This window comes from Echinococcus granulosus (assembly GCF_000524195.1).
Source record: "Echinococcus granulosus chromosome Unknown EG_S00015, whole genome shotgun sequence".
NCBI lineage: Eukaryota > Metazoa > Platyhelminthes > Cestoda > Cyclophyllidea > Taeniidae > Echinococcus > Echinococcus granulosus.
Genome location: NW_020170395.1, coordinates 287951 through 307057, shown reverse-complemented (window position 1 = coordinate 307057; position 19107 = coordinate 287951). Strand labels below are relative to the sequence as shown.

The 19107-nt window shown below is 40.1% G+C and overlaps 1 protein-coding gene across 1 annotated transcript; it reads right to left on the bottom strand. All coding sequences in view use genetic code 11, as the record gives it.

Moving 5' to 3' along the window:
- Positions 1-3291: 3291 nt before the first annotated feature.
- On the bottom strand, positions 3292-13349 carry EGR_03044 (hypothetical protein; the record flags this gene model as incomplete). The annotated part of the gene is made up of 2 exons (XM_024492293.1): positions 3292-3336; positions 13224-13349. The coding sequence occupies 2 exons, from the start codon at positions 13347-13349 to the stop codon at positions 3292-3294; spliced, it is 171 nt and encodes a 56-aa protein (XP_024353219.1).
- Between the last annotated feature and the right edge of the window lie 5758 nt (positions 13350-19107).

The window sequence follows — 19107 nt, the reverse complement described above, 5'->3', positions numbered from 1 at the left end:
ATTCGACATTTTGGACGTTTGTTTATTCGCCTAAAAGAATAAGCTTGTCCACAGATTCTAGCGGCGAAGGCGTCGATCGTAGAAAGAAAAATGCATGGTGAACGAAGTCTTCAGCGTAATATTTTTTTACATAGTAAGTCAGAAGCAAGAATACACTACCAAAAGAAGCAAACTTTTTAATGATTCCATTTCACTATTCTTGTATCCCTGTAGGATTTCTTCAGGTGGAATAAGTTTTCTTAAATCATAGTCGTGCAAACTGTAGAGATAGATCAATCACTCCTAGTGACAAGGATAGGTGGGTCAGACGTGGCGCCGATGAGCACCTTTTATCACTGTGCAGACTACCTTTCAAGAGCCTCTTTAATGAGTCGTGTGCTGCGACAAGATTAGAAAGCTATTTCATCAAGCAAAAGAGTGGTACTAACGATTTCCTGCTTATTGACCTTCGCTTCTCCTCTATCCACCCGTTTCTTTCTTTCTTTTCGTAAATCAGTTAATTTCAGTGAATCGATCATTTCCACTCTGTAACAGGCAAGAGTTGACTACTGTCAGTGACGAAACAGGCTGAAGTAGATCGGAAGTAATTTTGAGTTGAAGTGTTAGTGGCTAAAGCTAGGTTTTTCTACTTGGGTTCTGTTGGCAGTGCTGTAAAACAGTGGAACATGCATGTCCCGTAAGGAAAGGACGGGTAGAAAATTTAATAGTATTACAATGAGTACAATATTTCTTGGAACTTCTTGAACCTTTAAATGCTCACTCTGAAATCGCACAAAATTCTTTAGTCACCTTACAATAGCACTGAATGGCTACCATGTCGTTTACTGTGTAGCGACAAAGCAATGTCCCGATCACCATTTGTGGAATTTTGGAAATTGTATTCATTCCTATGACCCATCCTTTTTCTTCATCTCGAGCCGATTTGCGTGACATCTCGATGCCAAACCAAACAGCTTGATTTCTTTCCTCTGCGTGGATGGTTGGGCTGAACACTTACAAAAAGATTGACAAATCCTATCGCTACTTTCTTTGTAGCTTCTTGAGGCATCTCTATAGCCGCAGTCAGACATGCTAATGTAGAGGACTTCTTTTCAGCTCACATAATGGCTGGTGAGTTGCAGCTGTAGTTACCGAAATGCCAACGTAGAATTTTGTATATAAAAAAATTAGCAACTTAAGCGCGTGATGTTTAACCAAACTCCGCAATTACGCCTAATAATTTGTGGATCAATCGTAAGGTAGGTGCTGCTACGCAATTTGGTCACTTTTTCCGGTGCTTTCATCCCCTGACACCGACTGTTGAAGGTGCGGATCTGACTAGTCGATTTGTATGCACACGCACACCCACTTGTGGTTATCAAAATGGCATCATTCCAGTGTTTGCACACCCCATGTTCCGATGAGCCCGTAAATTACTCCACATCAGAGAGGCCTGGGTGGGGTGATCTTACTATGTCGCTCGTACGAGAAGAAATGATGGTATGCTTGTGCCTCGTCAAAAATAGACGTCCTGATAATGCGAAACATCCATAAAACTGATGGATGACAGAAATGATTTCATTCCGTGTGGTGCAGTCTTACTAGATAAAATTTGCTAGTGGACCTGCTCCGTCTTTCACTGTAATCTCCTTTTCCGCAAAAGTCTCTCAGCACAGAGTCGGGGAGCGAAATGTAGCTTTTACTTTTTGACAGCTCTCATCAAAATATTTTGCCATTCCGTGCTTGATTTCCTACTTTGAAAAAAGGGCTTTCTGGTATCAGTTTGCAAACGAATACGCGCCGGTAATACGAGGCACCGTTTCGCTTGATGACTCGAAGTCCCGATTGCCGATTCGAAGGTTCTCAATTGTGTCCTCCTCCACTGGCAACACTGATGCAGCCATTTTTGTCACTGGCTAGTTCTTCGTGTAATTTCTGCCTTTTCGGCTGCCTCAGTTTTGGGCGAGTCCAAATGTATTACTGTTCTACTATGGCAATAATTTGAAATTTTGAGACCAAAACCTCTCCTCTATTTTACTCTTTTCTACTCAACCAGTCTATTGGTGATGTGGTTGGATGCAATTGGTTATATTAAACATCTCTTTGGATTCCGATGGAACAAATAGGTGCTAGTAGGTTGCAACCACCTACTCATCTCAAGTACTTAAAGTTCTTTGAAAATTTATTCTTTAACAAATCTTAAACCATCACTGAATACTATTCCCTTATCATTCTCTCCTGTCTGTTGGGAATGTCCACGAACTCTGGTCTCAGTAGTTAATTTTTATTGTTTATGGGGCCGGTCTGTTTTCTTAGATTGTCAATCGGTTTTCCGTTCCAAATTTTCTTTAATTCTCGTGGGACCACTTAGCGCGGTCTAGTCACGCGACGGATGCCCCATCCTAGCACTGGTTTACTAGTCAGCCGTCTATAGTCGTTTATTATGCCCCTATGCACTGACGTACTTCTCGTGTTTATACGAACATCTGTTTATTTATGTTGATCCTTTTCCATCTGATTTCACAGAACGATAGAGGAGCATGCGATCCTAATTCGAAACGGGAGTCACCCGGTTCCTCCGATGCCTCATCAATAAGGCAGTTTTATTTTTTTTTTCTTTTTTGGACACGCTGACTCACTCCCTATACTTCCATGCATCGCTGCTAATATTTTGGCTTTATTTCGACCCTAGCTTAATATTTATTATTTTAGTACTGCCATACACCTATTCAGCATTGTTGTTACTATTTTACCATCATACAATAATGTCTTTCAATCCTCGTCTAACTCTTACTTTCTTCTGCTCCGCTACCCTTCCCCATTTGCTCGGTTTCTGAGTGACACGGTGGCCACCCTCATACTATGTTGTTTGTATATTTTCTTTGCATGCGAGGAATAAGGGAATTCGTGGCTTTTTGTAATATACAGCCCTGGTGAAAGTTCTCCTCACTTCGTGTTGTCTTCTCTTTTATTTTATGCAGGATGGAATGGGAGTGGTTGCCTCAAGCGCTCCATAATTTGTCGGTGTTATTTCACAAAGATGGTAGCAAGTCAGGTATAAATACCTTGTAAAAGGTGGGCCGCAATCGCTAAGTGTACCACTTTCTTGCAAAATTGACAAGAACGGGTAATATTTTCACGTTGAACACTTCTACTGGCTGTCACTTACTAACAGAATGACTTTTGGACTTCTTAACACATCGGTCTCTACATTAGTGGCATGGGGCCCGACTAGTGCCATCTGCGTCAGCAGCCCCTCCGTGTTCCTCTAAACAGTTGCCCCTATAATGTCCTTGGGGAATTGGGTAGGGGCTACAACTTGCGCTTAAGCATGTGATTTGACTCGAGACGCTCTTCCTGGGAAGGTGGCGAATAGTCGTAACCTTACAAGGGTTGGGTGTACAAGTACCACTGCCTTGCTGGAAGTCGAATAGCGGCAGATGCAATACTGCCTCGGGTGGGCATTGAATCGCACCGCAACACACCACATTAAATTAATTTAAATGAGTTATTGAAAACCGAATGGAATTAAGAACGGATCCAAGTGGGCATTCCTCCCCTTGATTTTTGTTGTTAGTCTCCTATAAGTGGGTGCCAAGGGGGTAGAGATATTCCCACATTTACTACCTTCCAAGCAATTGCACACGGCGCAAACAGTCAAGTTGGTGCCGAGAAGGTAACTTTGTGGCAAATGTGTACGACCTTGATCAGTGTTCTATCAATCTGGCGGTTTTTACGTCTGTTTAGGGTTTTCATTTAAAACGAATCGTGATTCAATACCCGAATTTAGTTGGGTAAGCCCGATTATGACTAGCTTCCAATCTCTCGGAAAGCTACACTGTTTCATAATTCGAAATGCGAAATGTTTTTTGCAGGCAAATAAGCGTTTGACTGGAGGGGACATATGTATAAAGGGTCTCTTCGACGGATGCCATAGATATGGAAATCTTACTGCTTATTCGAGGTTAAAAGACTGAATCCATCGCCTAAGTTGGTTTAATAGCAATCTCAGCGGTCAAATCATGCACAATGTGGTCACTTGTTGGCTCATTCACGATAACAGTGTTGACTCACACGCATATTCTTCAACACTGCCGATAGTGGGGCTGCAAAATAGTTCGTGTTAAGTGGAAGCCCGTTAGATTTAATGGTTTTAGAGCAGCCACAGCGCATTGTGGTTGGCTGGAGTGATGCAATGCCTATCTAGAGTGCCATGTGGGGTAAAGCTGGTGTAATTAAGCAGTTTTTTTCGTAAAGCACCATGGATGCTCAACTATTGCCCCTGGAAAACTAGTTAGTTAAAGATACTGCCTAGAGCTCAGCTGAGCTTACTAGGGCATAAAAAGGGCCTGGAAGAGTGTATAATTTAAATTGGGGGGGAGAAGCGGTCTCATCCATGCTAACTTGCCTATACGATTAAGAACATATTGTATATAGAGTACGAGGAGAATTCACAGTATCTAAAAGTTATTGCTCATACCGTGGCCTGGAATTGCAACTTAGGTTCAGGATTAATTACGGATACAAATGTGTATCATGTCAATGACCTAAAATCATTCAAGGTGAAACGCGGGTAGCTGCCATTCGTATTACGAACCTTTTAATGTCTGGGAACAGGACCAGAGCAGTTAGCGAATAACCAATACCTTCCTAAAGTGTGCTTTTAGTTAGGAAGCAGATATTAATTATGCTGCAGACAAGCCAATTGATTTCCAAGAAAGCATAATTAAAATGAATATTTTAGAACCTGAATGCTAAGATTTTTTGGAATTTGTATGGACAACATTGTGCATCTGCATATGAGCAAATTAAGTTGTTAATGAAATCATTTGAAATCCTTCATTTATCACACTGAAAGTGGATATCATGACCTTGAGCCTAAACGATTGAGACACGATAATGGATGATGAGCTTGGTACCGAAGTTGAAATATCCATAGCGTGCAGGTACGCCAAAAAAAACTTAATCCTAACATTATCACAAGAAATCTTGCTGATACCGACGTTCTTTCAAAGTCAGACCCAGGTAATCTTTGATGAACAGATGTCACTTCTATAGTTGTGGTCGTTTTCGAGTTCTGTCCAGCTCTTGAGGATTGGAAGGAGATTTGGAGGTCTGAAACAATCCAAAACAATTTAAATCCCAACTTTTTAAGAAAGTTGGTGCTGCAGTACCATTTTGAAGAGCAGAAGAAATTGAAATTTGCTGTGTAATTGAGATAAAACCTAAATAGCAAATCTAGATACGATGTTGACGATCCTAATGAACCCCTGCGGCATCAGGTATCTTAAGTACGCGCTTAACTTTATAAAAGGATTTTTTGGGTTCCTGTGATGCAACGCTTGGAGAAATCGTTTCAGTTGGGGAACTGGAGAGGGGTTTACAGTAAGAGACACTTTAAATATCTATTTTCTAGTGGTGGACCTTCAGGAAATAAAGGGATATTAATACGTACGGTCTAATTTTATTATAACTGTATTATTCATAGTCATTGCTGAGGAAACAGTCACATGCAATGTAGGCTTGTTTTCGTGAACGCATCTCCTTAGGATGAAATCACCCTCAACATTAGTGCCAAAAATCTGGACAAGAAAGACATTATTGGCCTTTCGGACCCTTTCCTTGCCTTTTATCGTCTGCACGAAAATGGAAGGTATGTTATTGATTTGTTAAAACACATCTATTTAAGTGTCCACTAGCATTATCAAGACCTGTCCCTAGTTAACAGAATATTTAGAATAATTTTCCTGCTAAAAATGGAAATACTCATTTACGACTTACATTCATTTAAAAAGCTTGCTGGACTCTTGACCAACCATTGCAGTTTTGAATTTGGTGTGACAATGCTCTCCGTTTGACTTTTAGTGTCACAGTTGCTCATCGAACGGAAGTTATTAAGAACACTTTAAACCCCTCTTGGGGTACCATGATATTACCGGTTCGACTCCTTTGCAATGGAGACCTTAATCGGTATGTTACATTCTCCACATTCCATTGCATTCATTGTATTCTCCATCCTTTCTCTTAATCTCTATTCTCGAGATTGGGTCGGTTGCTTTTTAAGTGGAATTTCTTCAATATTTTGACAGAAAATTCTAAATTTTACTAGTTTGCAGTAGTTATACATCACCAAAACTCGCTCTGTTCCATAATAAAATCAATTCAATTTGTAGAAGCTTATAAGAATTCATGAGTTCTCCCAAAATAAACTAGACATAAGGACTAAACCTCACATCTTACGAAGAGGACTGAATTGGAATGGCAATTTAGTCCTTTGAAGACCTAAGTGCCTCATGAGGTCAAAATTTGTGTTTCCAAATGAGCTGTCGAAAGAACAAAAGCGTCCATGTCTCATTTCAATGCTGCGAAGTAGTACCTTAACTTTTAAAATATGAGCAGCCCAATCAGTTCAACATGACGGCTAAAAACCTCGACTTTAATAACTTTTGCTAGTGTCCCGTTCTATGAACCGATTTGACCCTTCACTGGGTGCTTGCATGTGCAAGTGTTAAGGTCATCTCGTCACCTTAACTGTCAGTTTATTGGCCACCGGTAGATTGCTCCTATTTTCGTGTGGGTAAAATGCATAAACGCACAGGCAGTGGAGAAGACAACCACCTATGCAACAATGAAAGGAGAAGACGAAAACTTGTGTGGTGAACCGATAGCGCCATGCTTATTTGTAAAATGCCACATCGGTCAGTCTCGGGTTTAGTCATCACTGTATACATGTGTGCATTACTAAGTAGTAAATAATTCAGCGATTCAGGTCATGTCCCATCTCGTGGTAGGGTGTGCAGCCATTGGGGATGATTTATTATTATCAACTTGCATCAGGACTGGGAGTTTGAACGACAAGGTCACCATATGTAAATTTAGGCTATAACCTGTACATATGGTTCCATTTGAGCAGGTATGGGATGTAATTAGACGGGCTACAATGTATGCTATGTGGTATTTAGTCTTAGAAGAATGAGGTGGTTTATGGTTTTCCGATAGATAAAAATGTTCTGAGTCACGTAATGGAAAAACCAATCCAAGCAATTTCATGGAAGAATTCCTGCTAGGCGAATTAATCACTGGAACAAAACAAGACCTGAATGCTTTGAAATAAACATCTAAGTGTGGGTATTGCTGCTCTATGAATTTTTACTACTTTTCCTTACAAATGCACAAATAACTATTAGTTATTTCCACTTACATGATGGACACATAAAGAACAAAAGTAAGAATATTTCTGCTAGAGCGGAGCCCATTTCAAGTTATAATTTGATTCCATGAAAAAGACAAGACAAACGACAAATTGACATAATTTATCTGGAGTTATTTTACATCTGAGGTCTATGTTTTACTGCCACAGAATGGCGAAGTCTTGCCTTCTCCCAAACTTTTTAACTGTAATAACTGCTTCAAAAAACACCCACACTGACTTCAGGGATTGGTAAGTGACCACCAATTTGGTTAATATGTAATGAGGACGGGGATTGCGAATTGTATCTCGTGTGGGATTTGTGTCGCGCAAGCGTAAACTCGCATTCAGTACCCAAAATATTGTGATGCTCAAGCTACTCTGTGGCGTTTAATACGTGGATTAGCCGGTTTTCGTCCACTTAGCAGGGCAAGAGTTATTTTAAAACCTTGCCTTTTCTTGCCTATTATCTTCATCAGCGCAGTCCCTTAATTAAAAACTTGAAAAGGTGTTCAAAGACTTTTGATCTCGCTAGTGCGCATTTAGGGGCTATGAAGGGGTGGCATTTTTCTGCTGTGACGTCAGGCAACATTTGCAAGATTCGGGCTTAAACTGTGCCCATAAATTCCGTGACAATGTATCACCGAGTCGCTGATCATACTTCCTCGAATCCAACTTCAGAGTTAAATGGGACTGGGCTACTTACTTACCCAATGTTCCGTTACTTGAAATTGGTTATTCGCCATCTACATTGTCTATTTTTACTCCCTTTGATATCGTCTCTTCGGAAACAGCTCGTGATTTTTTCCTCGAGGAGAAGGATCACTGGTCTCTTTTTTCTTTTCCGTAGCGGTTTGCGAGTTCTTGTTCTGTCTTACAAGAGACCGAGTAGTTTACGAACTGTTTAAAACAGCTGCTTTTGCATTCTGGAGAGCAAATTAGCACTACGCGAAAAGGAGACAATTGTTTAAACGTATCCATCTTCAAATATTTTAAATAGAATGACTAGGGGATAGATACCGCTTCTTTTGTTTTGGTAAGGCAAAGATTCACATTCAGGCCTCTTGAAAAAGTGGCTCTTTTTACTCGCGGTGTCATCTCTCTATGCTACTGGAAGCAAAGCAAGATTTTAAAATTCAGTTTGTTTGGAGTTATTTTGGTTAGCTCATCATTGTGTTGGTATACCTGTATCTTGATTAATCAGAGGTTAAAATAAGCCTCTATTCCAGTAAGTGAATGACCCCGATATCAAGATACACTTTGATGATGTATTCATCCAGTCCCAGCTCCCTCAACTTATCCACATAAAAGGGGGATCTCCCCTCCTCTTCATACTTGCACCTTAAGAGTGTTATCTTTGTCTGGTCAAAGATGTTTACGGCCCTAATGTACCGAATTTTTCTTACTTCCTGCACACAACAGACATTTTTTTTCACCGACCTTATTCCCCCTCTTTCCTATGCCATTACGGATATTGCTTGTGTGGATGCGGCCACTTACGCGTGGTTGAACTTCAACAGGTTTGAGTTTTTAAAAAATGAACCAAGTTACCGAAACTACCGCAAATTTAAGCCGCTTGGTGGTTTTAGAATATCCCTTAGTGATTTACCTACCCTATTTGCTGAGGAAACAAACCAAAGTTACACAGAAGACCGTATAAAGTGTTGCCCACTGAAACAGCGCTTATTGTTGGAGTACAGCGGAACCTCCTTTATATTTTTAAAAGCACTGCACGCAAATGAATTTTTTTGAAGCATGCCTAAAACAAATTTTTGCGGTAAAAGTATTTTTGCACTGAAGGAATCTTCCAACCGCTATAGGTCAGTCTCAATGAAACGGTTTCTTACCTCGATGGAGAAAACACTATAATGCAGATGCGTAGTTTAGATACCCTCCAATCACTTTGATTCGTACTATTGGTGGTGTGTTAGGAGACGGAGTAGTAGGGAGCTGGTCTGTCTTGAAAGCTCAAATAAATTATCATTTCCACATGCTCAAGTTAAGTGCAACTAATGCCGTAAATGAATCAAGGCGCGCCTTTTTGCTTATTGAAATGTATACCTCTGCCTTTCTACTCTCCACGTGACTCACGACGGCGCTAAGATAATTAAAGTATTCGTTTTAACACGGAAATGCGTTCCACTGGAAGCACAGGGAGAATTTGATAATTCGTCCTTTAAAAGGTGTTAAAATAGTGCCCTTTGCGCAAGTGTGAACTATCCGACGAGCGATATAGGGGTCCGCACTTTCCGCAATGCGGCTGTAATAACCGCATCTCTCAACTTAGTTCCCTAACCACTTTTGCAGTTTAACCTGAGACTCGGTGAAGGCTCCGTCAATTTGGACAGCCGGCTACATAGGATGAAAATACGTGGGAAATACGCCCGCAGAACAGACCGAGCCTTGCCTGGCCGCGAGGTGAGAAGTGAACAACAAATGATGATGGGAGGTTTTATCTAATGCCGGGCGATTTTTCAACTTCTAATGCTCTTGTCTACATTCAAACGCCGTATGTACGAACCGCTACTCTCAGGAATCGTCCCCATGGGATCACAATTTTTTGTGCGATGTTGATTAGGTTATACGCGGAGGTTGGGTCCATTTGTTACAGAAATGGGGTGTAATTCATTCTACATATATACATATTCTACATTTTGTCATGTTAAATGTCATGAGACCCCGTCATCAGGCGCTTCCACTTCCCACTGAATTGTTTCGTTTCATTTTCATCTTTTTTAACAATCACAAATCCTTTTCTATTGCAATGTAGAGTTCCGAAAAGTTGATCCAACTTCCTCTCAGAAGCAGAAATTGCTTTAAAATATCACCTGTTATTTTGAACTCTCAAATAAGTTTACGTGAATGATAGCGTCAAACGTTGGAAGTGCTACTTTGGCCACCGACTGTTGGAACTTTAACTGGACTTTTAAATTTCGACCATTAACCGTTTCCGTTTATTTACGCAGCTACACTTACTGCGACGCACTTGAATTTGTGCATTACGAGCACACAAACACAACAAAATTGTTCAGTGGCACAGCTTATGGACGTAAATAGCTACAAATCTACTAGCAATGGCTCCTGTTTTCTGGCCACAAGTGGTCAGAATACCCGACAATTTCAATATCCTTATTTCGCCTCAATTAGTTCACATTGAACACCGAAGTCATTTTCGGGGACTAAATGAAACTACTAAAGTGTGTTTTCCGAGTAAAAGCAGAAGATGCTTTTTATTCGCTGGCAGACATGGTTTTTGAAACTTTTGTTGAGATACGTGTGGAAGCAAAAAGCTGAGGGAGCCTAAGAAGGTCTGTAATTTTTAGCCCTCTTCCTCACATCAAAGATTAACCGAGGTTGCCCCCTTAAATTTGAATCCACTGCAAAATAAATAGTTCCAATGCTCTTTTGAACCACTGCTATGAGCCAAAAGAAGGAGAATTGAGCAATTTCAAGGCAATAAAAAAGAATTGGATTCTGAGTCTGTTTCTTGAAATACCTTTACTAGTAGTACCTTGGCATGAAGAACGTTGTCAGTCGAAATAAAATAGAGGAGAGAATTGTGTTTAAAGAAATTCCTTTAGTTCTTTGTTCTGTCTTTGTTATTTTGCCGACAGAGAGACTTAATCCATTCAAATCATTAAACTGTAAAATCACTTACTAACCAAACACCACCTAATATGCCCCAAAGTATGGATTCAGTATGGGAATGCATAAATAGTTGAGAGTGGCCGCCTTCAAATTCAACGTAATGATCGACAATCCTGCTTTTATTCTAACTTTGCTTTGGGTGTCCTGTTAGGACTTCGCTTGAGATACCCTTGACCACTAGGCAGAATGGCTTAAGCTCAACACCGCATCTGAGCCTAAGCAAATGAATTTAAAGTTCCGGGTTGGAAGTTCTATCGCTTATTCTTTAAAAGGCGTACACACACACCTTTACCATCTTTCTTTTGGATTATTACGAGGCAGGGAGATTAAGCTGGCTATTTTTCGGCTTATTAATTTAAATTACTCCTTTTGATTCTTCAGCTACACTCAGAGGCTATGGACGTAGATATATGCCAAGAATATTTGATAATGCTTCATTTGGGATGCAATAATGCGGTGGTATTTAAGTTCCCCGGAGAGCTCTCGCATGTCTATCTATCGCCCCGCGGATTAAGGCACATGCTATTCTACAACAAGAGATATTTCTAACTTATTTCCTTTATTATATTTCAGTAACTAACCCGTAGTTCAGTCCCAGCTTGATAATTACCGAAATGAGAGCGATAACTCAGCCAGCTTCAAGCAAGCTTTTTCATGCCCAAGACTGATACGAAAACAGCCCACTTAATTAAGGGTTTAGACAGTATAAATCGGCTAAATTTTTGGTGCGATTATTGCAACAATAAATGTAGCAGAGCTGTTGTGATTACTCACTCAAGCATATCATCTAGTTTGCGCTCCAGTCACGTATTTCCAATAGGAAATGTGAGTGCTAATTTCTCGTCCTCCCGTCAATGAAATGCTTTTTTAGTTGCCACTTATTTAATTTGCTTACATTGTGGTTCCATGCTGTTGTCCTATATCGCTCTAGTCTGATCTGCCGACGCAGAAAGAATGAGGTGTTAGAGTCCGAATCTTTATTTATTTTCAAATGCAAAGAAGGATTAATGGGCTGCTGGTGGAAGCTCCATCAACAGAACTCCATAACACCAAGGCTGAGGAGCTCGTGTAGATAGGGGGGACAAGTAAGACGAATGTGTTTCTGTTGCATTTGAGGATGAAACCTAAGGAAAGGTTCTGTTTACGCGGCGAATAAGCAAACAACACAATCTGTGGGCGGCAAATTTTGTGTTGCACTCAGCGTTGAATTACGGTTTCTATTCTTTCCTCCTCTTTCATGCCTCGGCATGGATTTCAGATGCTATTAACCGCTCTAGGATAAAAAGTGTACACTGATGTGAGCCCCGTTAATATCAGTAAAATATTGCACAGAACCAATTCAATTGTCTAGATCTCACTAAAAACATCTTTTGCAATTAGCTTTCTTTGTTCTTCGAATGAGTTCGACGTTTAAAACTATTTTTTGACCAATAGCATTCTACATTTTGTTGATAATGCAGAAAACTTTTTCCAAAGGATTGGACATCTTTGTCAACAAAACTTCAGTCATTACCTTTTGGTTAGGATTTTTGTTATGCTCTCTTTAAATTGGCTGCAATGAAGACTAGAATAAGTTTTGTTATTAAAAATGAACTTGGAAGAATCTAAAAACCGTAGATTGCCATTCCCGTATGATGCATTTAAAGTAACCTGGTTGTTCGATATATATTTTTAGTAGGTAAAACGCTGTATGGAGCTTTCATTGTCTTAGCCCAACTAACAAGGTTCAATTTATGTGAACCAAAAAACTATCCAGTACAGAGGTTGTTGGGTCACGCCTTGCTGTGGTGTTGGACGCAGCTGTGTCGTTGGAAATTGGCCACTGGCCAGGGAAGGTGGCTCCACGAAAAGGGTGTCTTATTGCATCAAAAAATAGTTTTAGGGGAAAAAGAGATCGCAGAGACCCAGAAACATTATATGTTGTGAAGTGGAAGTGGAAAACTAACAAATGCGGATCTGAGTGTTTTTGTGCTGACAGCTTCGATGCTAAAGCTGGGTCGAAATTATCTGTTTAAGGCAGCCGGCACACCCATTCGCACACAAAAGTGTCTCGCAAGTCCTATGCTGAATTTCCAAGTTTCCTCCAATCACTGATTCAAACCATAATTTAAAAATTCCAATTTGAGCGCAGTAAAGTGAAGTTTGGATTTTGTTTCATGCCATTTTCCGCCTTTCTAAGGTTCTGGTTCATTTATGTCGAATTTTACCGTTTTTCCACGTTCGACTTTACTGGGTTGTTCATAGTCACTCACAAATACTGAAATTTGGAGCCGAGTTTTCGACTCAAGACTTTATTATACGGACTACATTAGTTGTGATTTAACCAGAAAGATAGTGAAAGAAGGTTTCACATATTCTTTAGCACTTGGGATCATTTCTGAAGGTGCAGTAAGGCCCACCAGTATACCTGCAGATGGGAATGGAATCCATGACGCCGTGATGTTGAAGTAAGCGTGGATGCTGGACAGGTCGCGAAATCTAGACACTTATCATTTGTCTTCATATTGGGCTTCTTTAGAGTAGTCTCTGGCATCTTCCTTAGTCATTTCTGCTTCATCCCAGATGAGATTTCCTGCGGTTTCTAGCCAATTGCTAGAAATTGTTAAGGGTAGTATGATAAAGCAGCATCACAGGAAAAATTCTATTCACTTCGTTATTGATATATCATGTTGTAGATATATGGATGGGACTCTTGGGTATAGCGTCCTCTTTATGCGAAATTATACCACGGGGAATTTATGCAGGAAGCACCTTTAAAGGATGGACGGTCTTTTCCCAAAGGACATTGGCTTTTCGTGGTAATGTTTGCCCTGGAGAGAAATGAAGAGATGAATGCCATGTAAACATTGTCATGACCATAGCAAATCATGGAACAGTTTATTATTAGACTTTTTCAAATTGTCCAAATCTGGTCTCACTTCGTTGTAAAATATTGTGGGTAACACGCGATTTGAGTGATAGCTTTATCAGTCCCTCTCTTGTGGGTCTCTCTGGTATTCTTTCTGTGACGTTTAGGTCAGATATTCAGCCAATAACGTCAGGACTAATGCTGGTTTGAGTTTGGATGAATGAGTGAGCGGGGCGCCAATCTTGACTGCTGATTAAATGAGTAAACCTCTACTTGGCTCTTGACATTTGAGTGGGTTATGATGAATCATAGGGTCGTTTTTTCCTAGCTTAAAAGATGCCAAACATCCCTCTTCAGGCTTGTTTGTCCCTAATCTGAGTTAGAAGCCCCGTAGCTAGCTTTGATTGCTTAATCACCCCTCCGTTTTGCAAGTAAACAGTTAGAACGCATCTTTGGAAGAACGATAACAATAACAACAACAAAGTAGCTAGCCGATGTTAGCATAATTTGACAGTCACAACAACCAATTTATGGATTTTGGAGCGGTAAACTGCAGTCCGAAGATTAGATTTAGGATGGTGTTAGTATGCAGTATTGTCGCCTCCGGTTAAACCCACCTCAGCAATTGACCATTGACAACGCCCTTTCCAACACATTTGCACTTTTTTCTGGATCTAAATGTCAAGACAATTTCATGTCACAAAGCGGCTCAAAACGACTGGTTCGCACTCCGCTTATTTTCATACCTAAGTAAGAAATTCTTGCTTATGAAGAGGCAGAATTGCTCCAAAGACAGCCTGGCACATTCAGAGTGGTCAGTCCGTTTCAGCTGAAATCATCACATCCTGTTGGTTTAGGCTTATTTCTTATAGATCAGACCTCTCCCTTTTAAGGAATATCAAGCATACACAGACTGAGTTATTATTTTAACTTCTTTTGAATGTTATTTTGCCAATGGGGCTATTGTGCTGGTCGAAACCCCAAAACATTCACTTGAAACGTCGTTTTACATTCGAATTCTACTAAAAAACTCCATTAGCTTCACTGTTGTAATACGATTGGAGCGCTCGAGTCCTCCCTAAAGATATGCAAGTCAGAATAAAACCCTTCTCCAAATGTGTACAGACTAACTGGTAGGTTATCGGGAGAAATAATCCGAACAGAACTACATGACAATAAGATGGTGATTTAAGCCTGAGGGGACTGGGGAGCTTGGGCAGTTAAATACATAACTTAAGCAGATATTTTTCCGCCTCATGGCTATTGCTTTGAAACAACCATTTTATCCACGTGAATGCTGTCTTAGTTCCGGTTTTACCCCCTAATCCGCTGCATTTCGCCTCCAAATACCGGTCGAAGGCGACTAAAATCACATGGTCCAGCTTGCATTAATATTAATAATGGAGAGATGTATGTAGCAGAAAGCATTAGCTTTTAGGGCGAAATCGTCCCAAGAAAAGTGTAGTCGGGATGATCAGCTAATTTCGATCAAGTCCTAACTCATAAAGCATGGTGCCTGTGATGAATAGACAAATAAATAAGGTAGTCATGAGAAACAGAAAGCCGGATTTCTCTTAGATTATCATTCTACGAAGCATGGGTACTGAAATTCCTTGTTTAGAGAGTATATATTGCAGAAAAACATTTACCTTTTTTCTGATGGTGCCGAATCCATGGGAATACATTGGAATTAGCCACGGCTTTGCGTGAAGCTACACCTACCGGAGACCATTGTGAACGTTTTAAGGGAATTTTTTGGAGGTACATAAAAGTATCTGTATTTGTGTACCAGGGAAACCGCCACCTTTATTGCGATAATGGACCCAGTGTCGGAAATAAATATCTAGGCGGTCGCTTAGACGGCCATCTGCTGCCTACTTAATGTCTTTTACTCTTTTTTTTTCAAGTGATCCGGTTGAGAAGTTTTTTTTCAAACCCCGTAACACTGTCTGTAGTCACAATCCTCAGATAAATACCATTATTTTCGAGGTTTTCATTCAACTTATAGATAAACTGATGTGAGAGAACTCCGCCCTCATTCAGCGTGTGTATGCTGACAGGGGGAAAACTTTGTGTCTGTACATATACAAGCATCCCCTGACCTCAATAAACAACCTTTCTTCTCCTTTGGTGCAAGAGGTTTATTAAGCGAATCTACCACAAAATGGGATTTCCGACTTCGAGGGAAATAATCGCATGTCGCCTTACCAATAACTTCTTCATTTCAAGTCTGCCTTAATCTTAGAGTTTGAAGTAAAAAGTTAGGCCTCTTGCAGGCTGATTGTGCAAGGTGTAGTTAATATTTGTCAACTTCCCAACTCCTTTCCACTCCGTCTACTCAACTAGAAAAGGTTTTTTCTTCAAATGTTTTTTCGCCTTTGGGTGAAAAATTTTAACAACACTGACATGGAGTGAGCTCTTCAAAAAACACAGCTCACATTGTCTATTGCATGTCAATGACAGTCTGTTAGGCGATGTGGCGAATTACTGAAGTTTCCTTCCGATAAGTTGCTCTGTAATTTCCAGTAAATCATTTCAACAAGGATGAAGTTTAAAGTCCAGAACCTTGGATGTGGAATTTATGATTTACACAAGATTCGCAATCGTGGTACTGCAAGTCAGACCTTAGGTCGACCAGTTTAGCATCAGCTTGCCAAAGGGCTGCAAGGTCGAGTCGCCAAGACGGGACTACGACCTGCAGAGGTTGAAGAGCCCGCGTGGCTAAGTGTATATCATCCCTGTGCATTTACCAATCGCTTAAAAGTAAATTATTCTCCTTCTATGTGATCCCCCAATCTGGTAGTTAGCACTGGAAGTTAAGCAGGAGAGCCTTTGAAAAAAACTTGCCAACAATTTACCACGTAACTTAAAATATCCTCACTTGTCTGTGTGCAATTAATGAAACGCATTTATCTCTGAGTAACTTAGTTAAAAAGAACGCAGTATCGGAATAATTCTTAAATAGGTTAATGAATTCACCTGGAATCCTCTTCACTCCTTCTAAGGCACATTTTGCAGCAATCTCTGTCATTGGATGGACCTACATTTTCACCTTCCCGCCACCACGAATGACTCAAAATCAGAGCCATTTATGGCTGGCCCACCAGAGCTACTGCATTTTGAGGTTTGTTTTATCAGCGTGAAGGAATTTGTAGAAGATATTATTCTCCATCAATTCTAGCACAAGTAAAAAAAAACTGTAAATCAAGCTTCAAACACATAGGTCGTGAATCATACTGTCATTGCGGTGGAGAATCAGTCAGGTTATCGGTCCCGATCTTCCACGAACACACACAGGAATTCAAATTCTTGAAAGCCGTGCCTCATGATAGTGAAGTAAATCGAAGGAAAACAACTTTTTCCTTCAGCCATGAAAAGTTATGTACACCACAGGGGCCTAAGGAAATGGGTTGTGGTGACGATGCCGCGAAAAATTCGTGGACTTTTCGAAGCTTTTGACTTTTTCTCTTTTTCATTTGAAAGATAAAGAATTATCTGGCCAAAATACTAGACATATTAAGACTCTAAATGTTCACAAAGAGATGGACTCAAAGATATGGGTCAACTTTTTCCATTACACAAATAAATTATAATTTGAGTGCAAAATAAGCTTCAGTAATGGTAGAAATACCAGTTTTGCATATGTGGACATCTCAAACACTCCAGATTTTTTATATCTTTAGCTGAATTCCACTTCGAATTAATAAACTACGGCGATATTTTTATGAATTCAGTATGTTCCAAATATCACCAACCATTTCCTGTTTGTAATCTCGCACTTCGAGAACGATGAATACCCTCGGCCGAATTACCTTCACTGATAGATTGTGTTTGTGTGCGAGTTTTTGCTGCAAATACGGACTTCTCTTGTCCTTTTAATTTGCTGCCTGTTAACTTCTTGCATGATAGAGATGATCGGCCTGGTTTGGGAGCCACTGTGACCGATTCATCCACCTCCTTACCCTCGAAGCCATCAAGACCTATCAATATGATACGTGACGCAAAATGCCTTATTCTCAAAACTCAGCTTTTCCCATTAAAGAAAAGAGAATTATTTCATCAAGGTGACAGAAGTGAAAGTTTGTTGATCTTCCTTACGTGTACACGCTTTCTTGGTGGAAAAAACATCCCTGAACACATAAAAGCTTAGTATAGCCTGTAGGCAAGGCGGTGTGCATAAAAATCACATTTTCTTACCTTTCGTGTGCCTGCCTCTGTAAATTTAATCCACCAACCCGTTGTTTATAGACAGTACGGCTGTACCTCAATGGTGCCAAGCTTTGGTTTGAGATTCTGCTACAAGCTCCATGAAGTTGTGAACATGCAGCTACCCTACTTTGTGTCAAAAATGACAAAGGAATCAGATCATCTTTAAACTTATAGGAAATTGAAGAATTGTGCTTAAGCCCAGTAGATTCTAGGACCAAGAGATGTTTTTAGTTGTTTATCATATTTATCGAAGAGATTAAACTGGACGGACTCCAGATGGTGCCAACAATGCCAATGAGGAGTGGGATTAATAAATTAGGTCATTGCAAGTGCATTTCATTTTTAAAATATACAAAATGAGGAACGCGAATGCTTGATTGTCTAGCTGGCGATTAGAATGTACCGGCCTTACTGAACATCCAGAAAGTTCAATGTCTAAGGTTGTAAAGCGAAATTCGAACTTTAACATGTAATCTTAGCCTTGACAGTGCATAGCTTTCATGGATATTAAAAGTTCTTGGAATTTATTTCAAATACTTGCCCATTGAAGATATGCCTCCGAGTATTGGGGTGGTGTGACCTTTGAAAAAATTACAGTGTAACGAAACGGGCGCGAAGTAATTTTATGGTCCCGATGAGAGGGTGCGGTCGCCACTTCCCTCAACCATGGGTATGATTACAGGAAGCATAAACATACCTTTAAAAATTTTAAGTGAAGTACCTTTTCACGATTTGTAAGAATTTAAACACCTTAACTTAGGTGAATGCGACTTTCGGTAGCCTCATTGATAAACCGTGAATAGATTTTATTCTCTTTGGCCATTTTATGCGCCACATTTGTAACTTTATACAAATTTAATTTAAAAATCATTTTAAAGAGCAAGCGATGAATGAAATATTTGTCCTCCATGTAGGAATCGCATAAAAATGCGAGAAAGGTTACAACGCTAATGTCGGTCAAACGCGTGGTCCAGTGAATTTTAAATGATTGACAGCATCCAAGGTGATTTTGAAATTTGAATAAAATTGCTATTAGAAGGTGAGAGGGAGTGACCGCTCCCTAACTGCAGGAAGGGAAGGCAGGTTATTACGTGACAACCCCTACACGACCACACAGCAGTGATATCCACCCGAGCAAAAGGCAAAACTTGAAACTGGACTGCTTTATTTTTTCTTGCCGAATTAAAAAGCCAGTAAAGGTGCTTATTACGAGGCAAAAAATTCTGAATCTAAG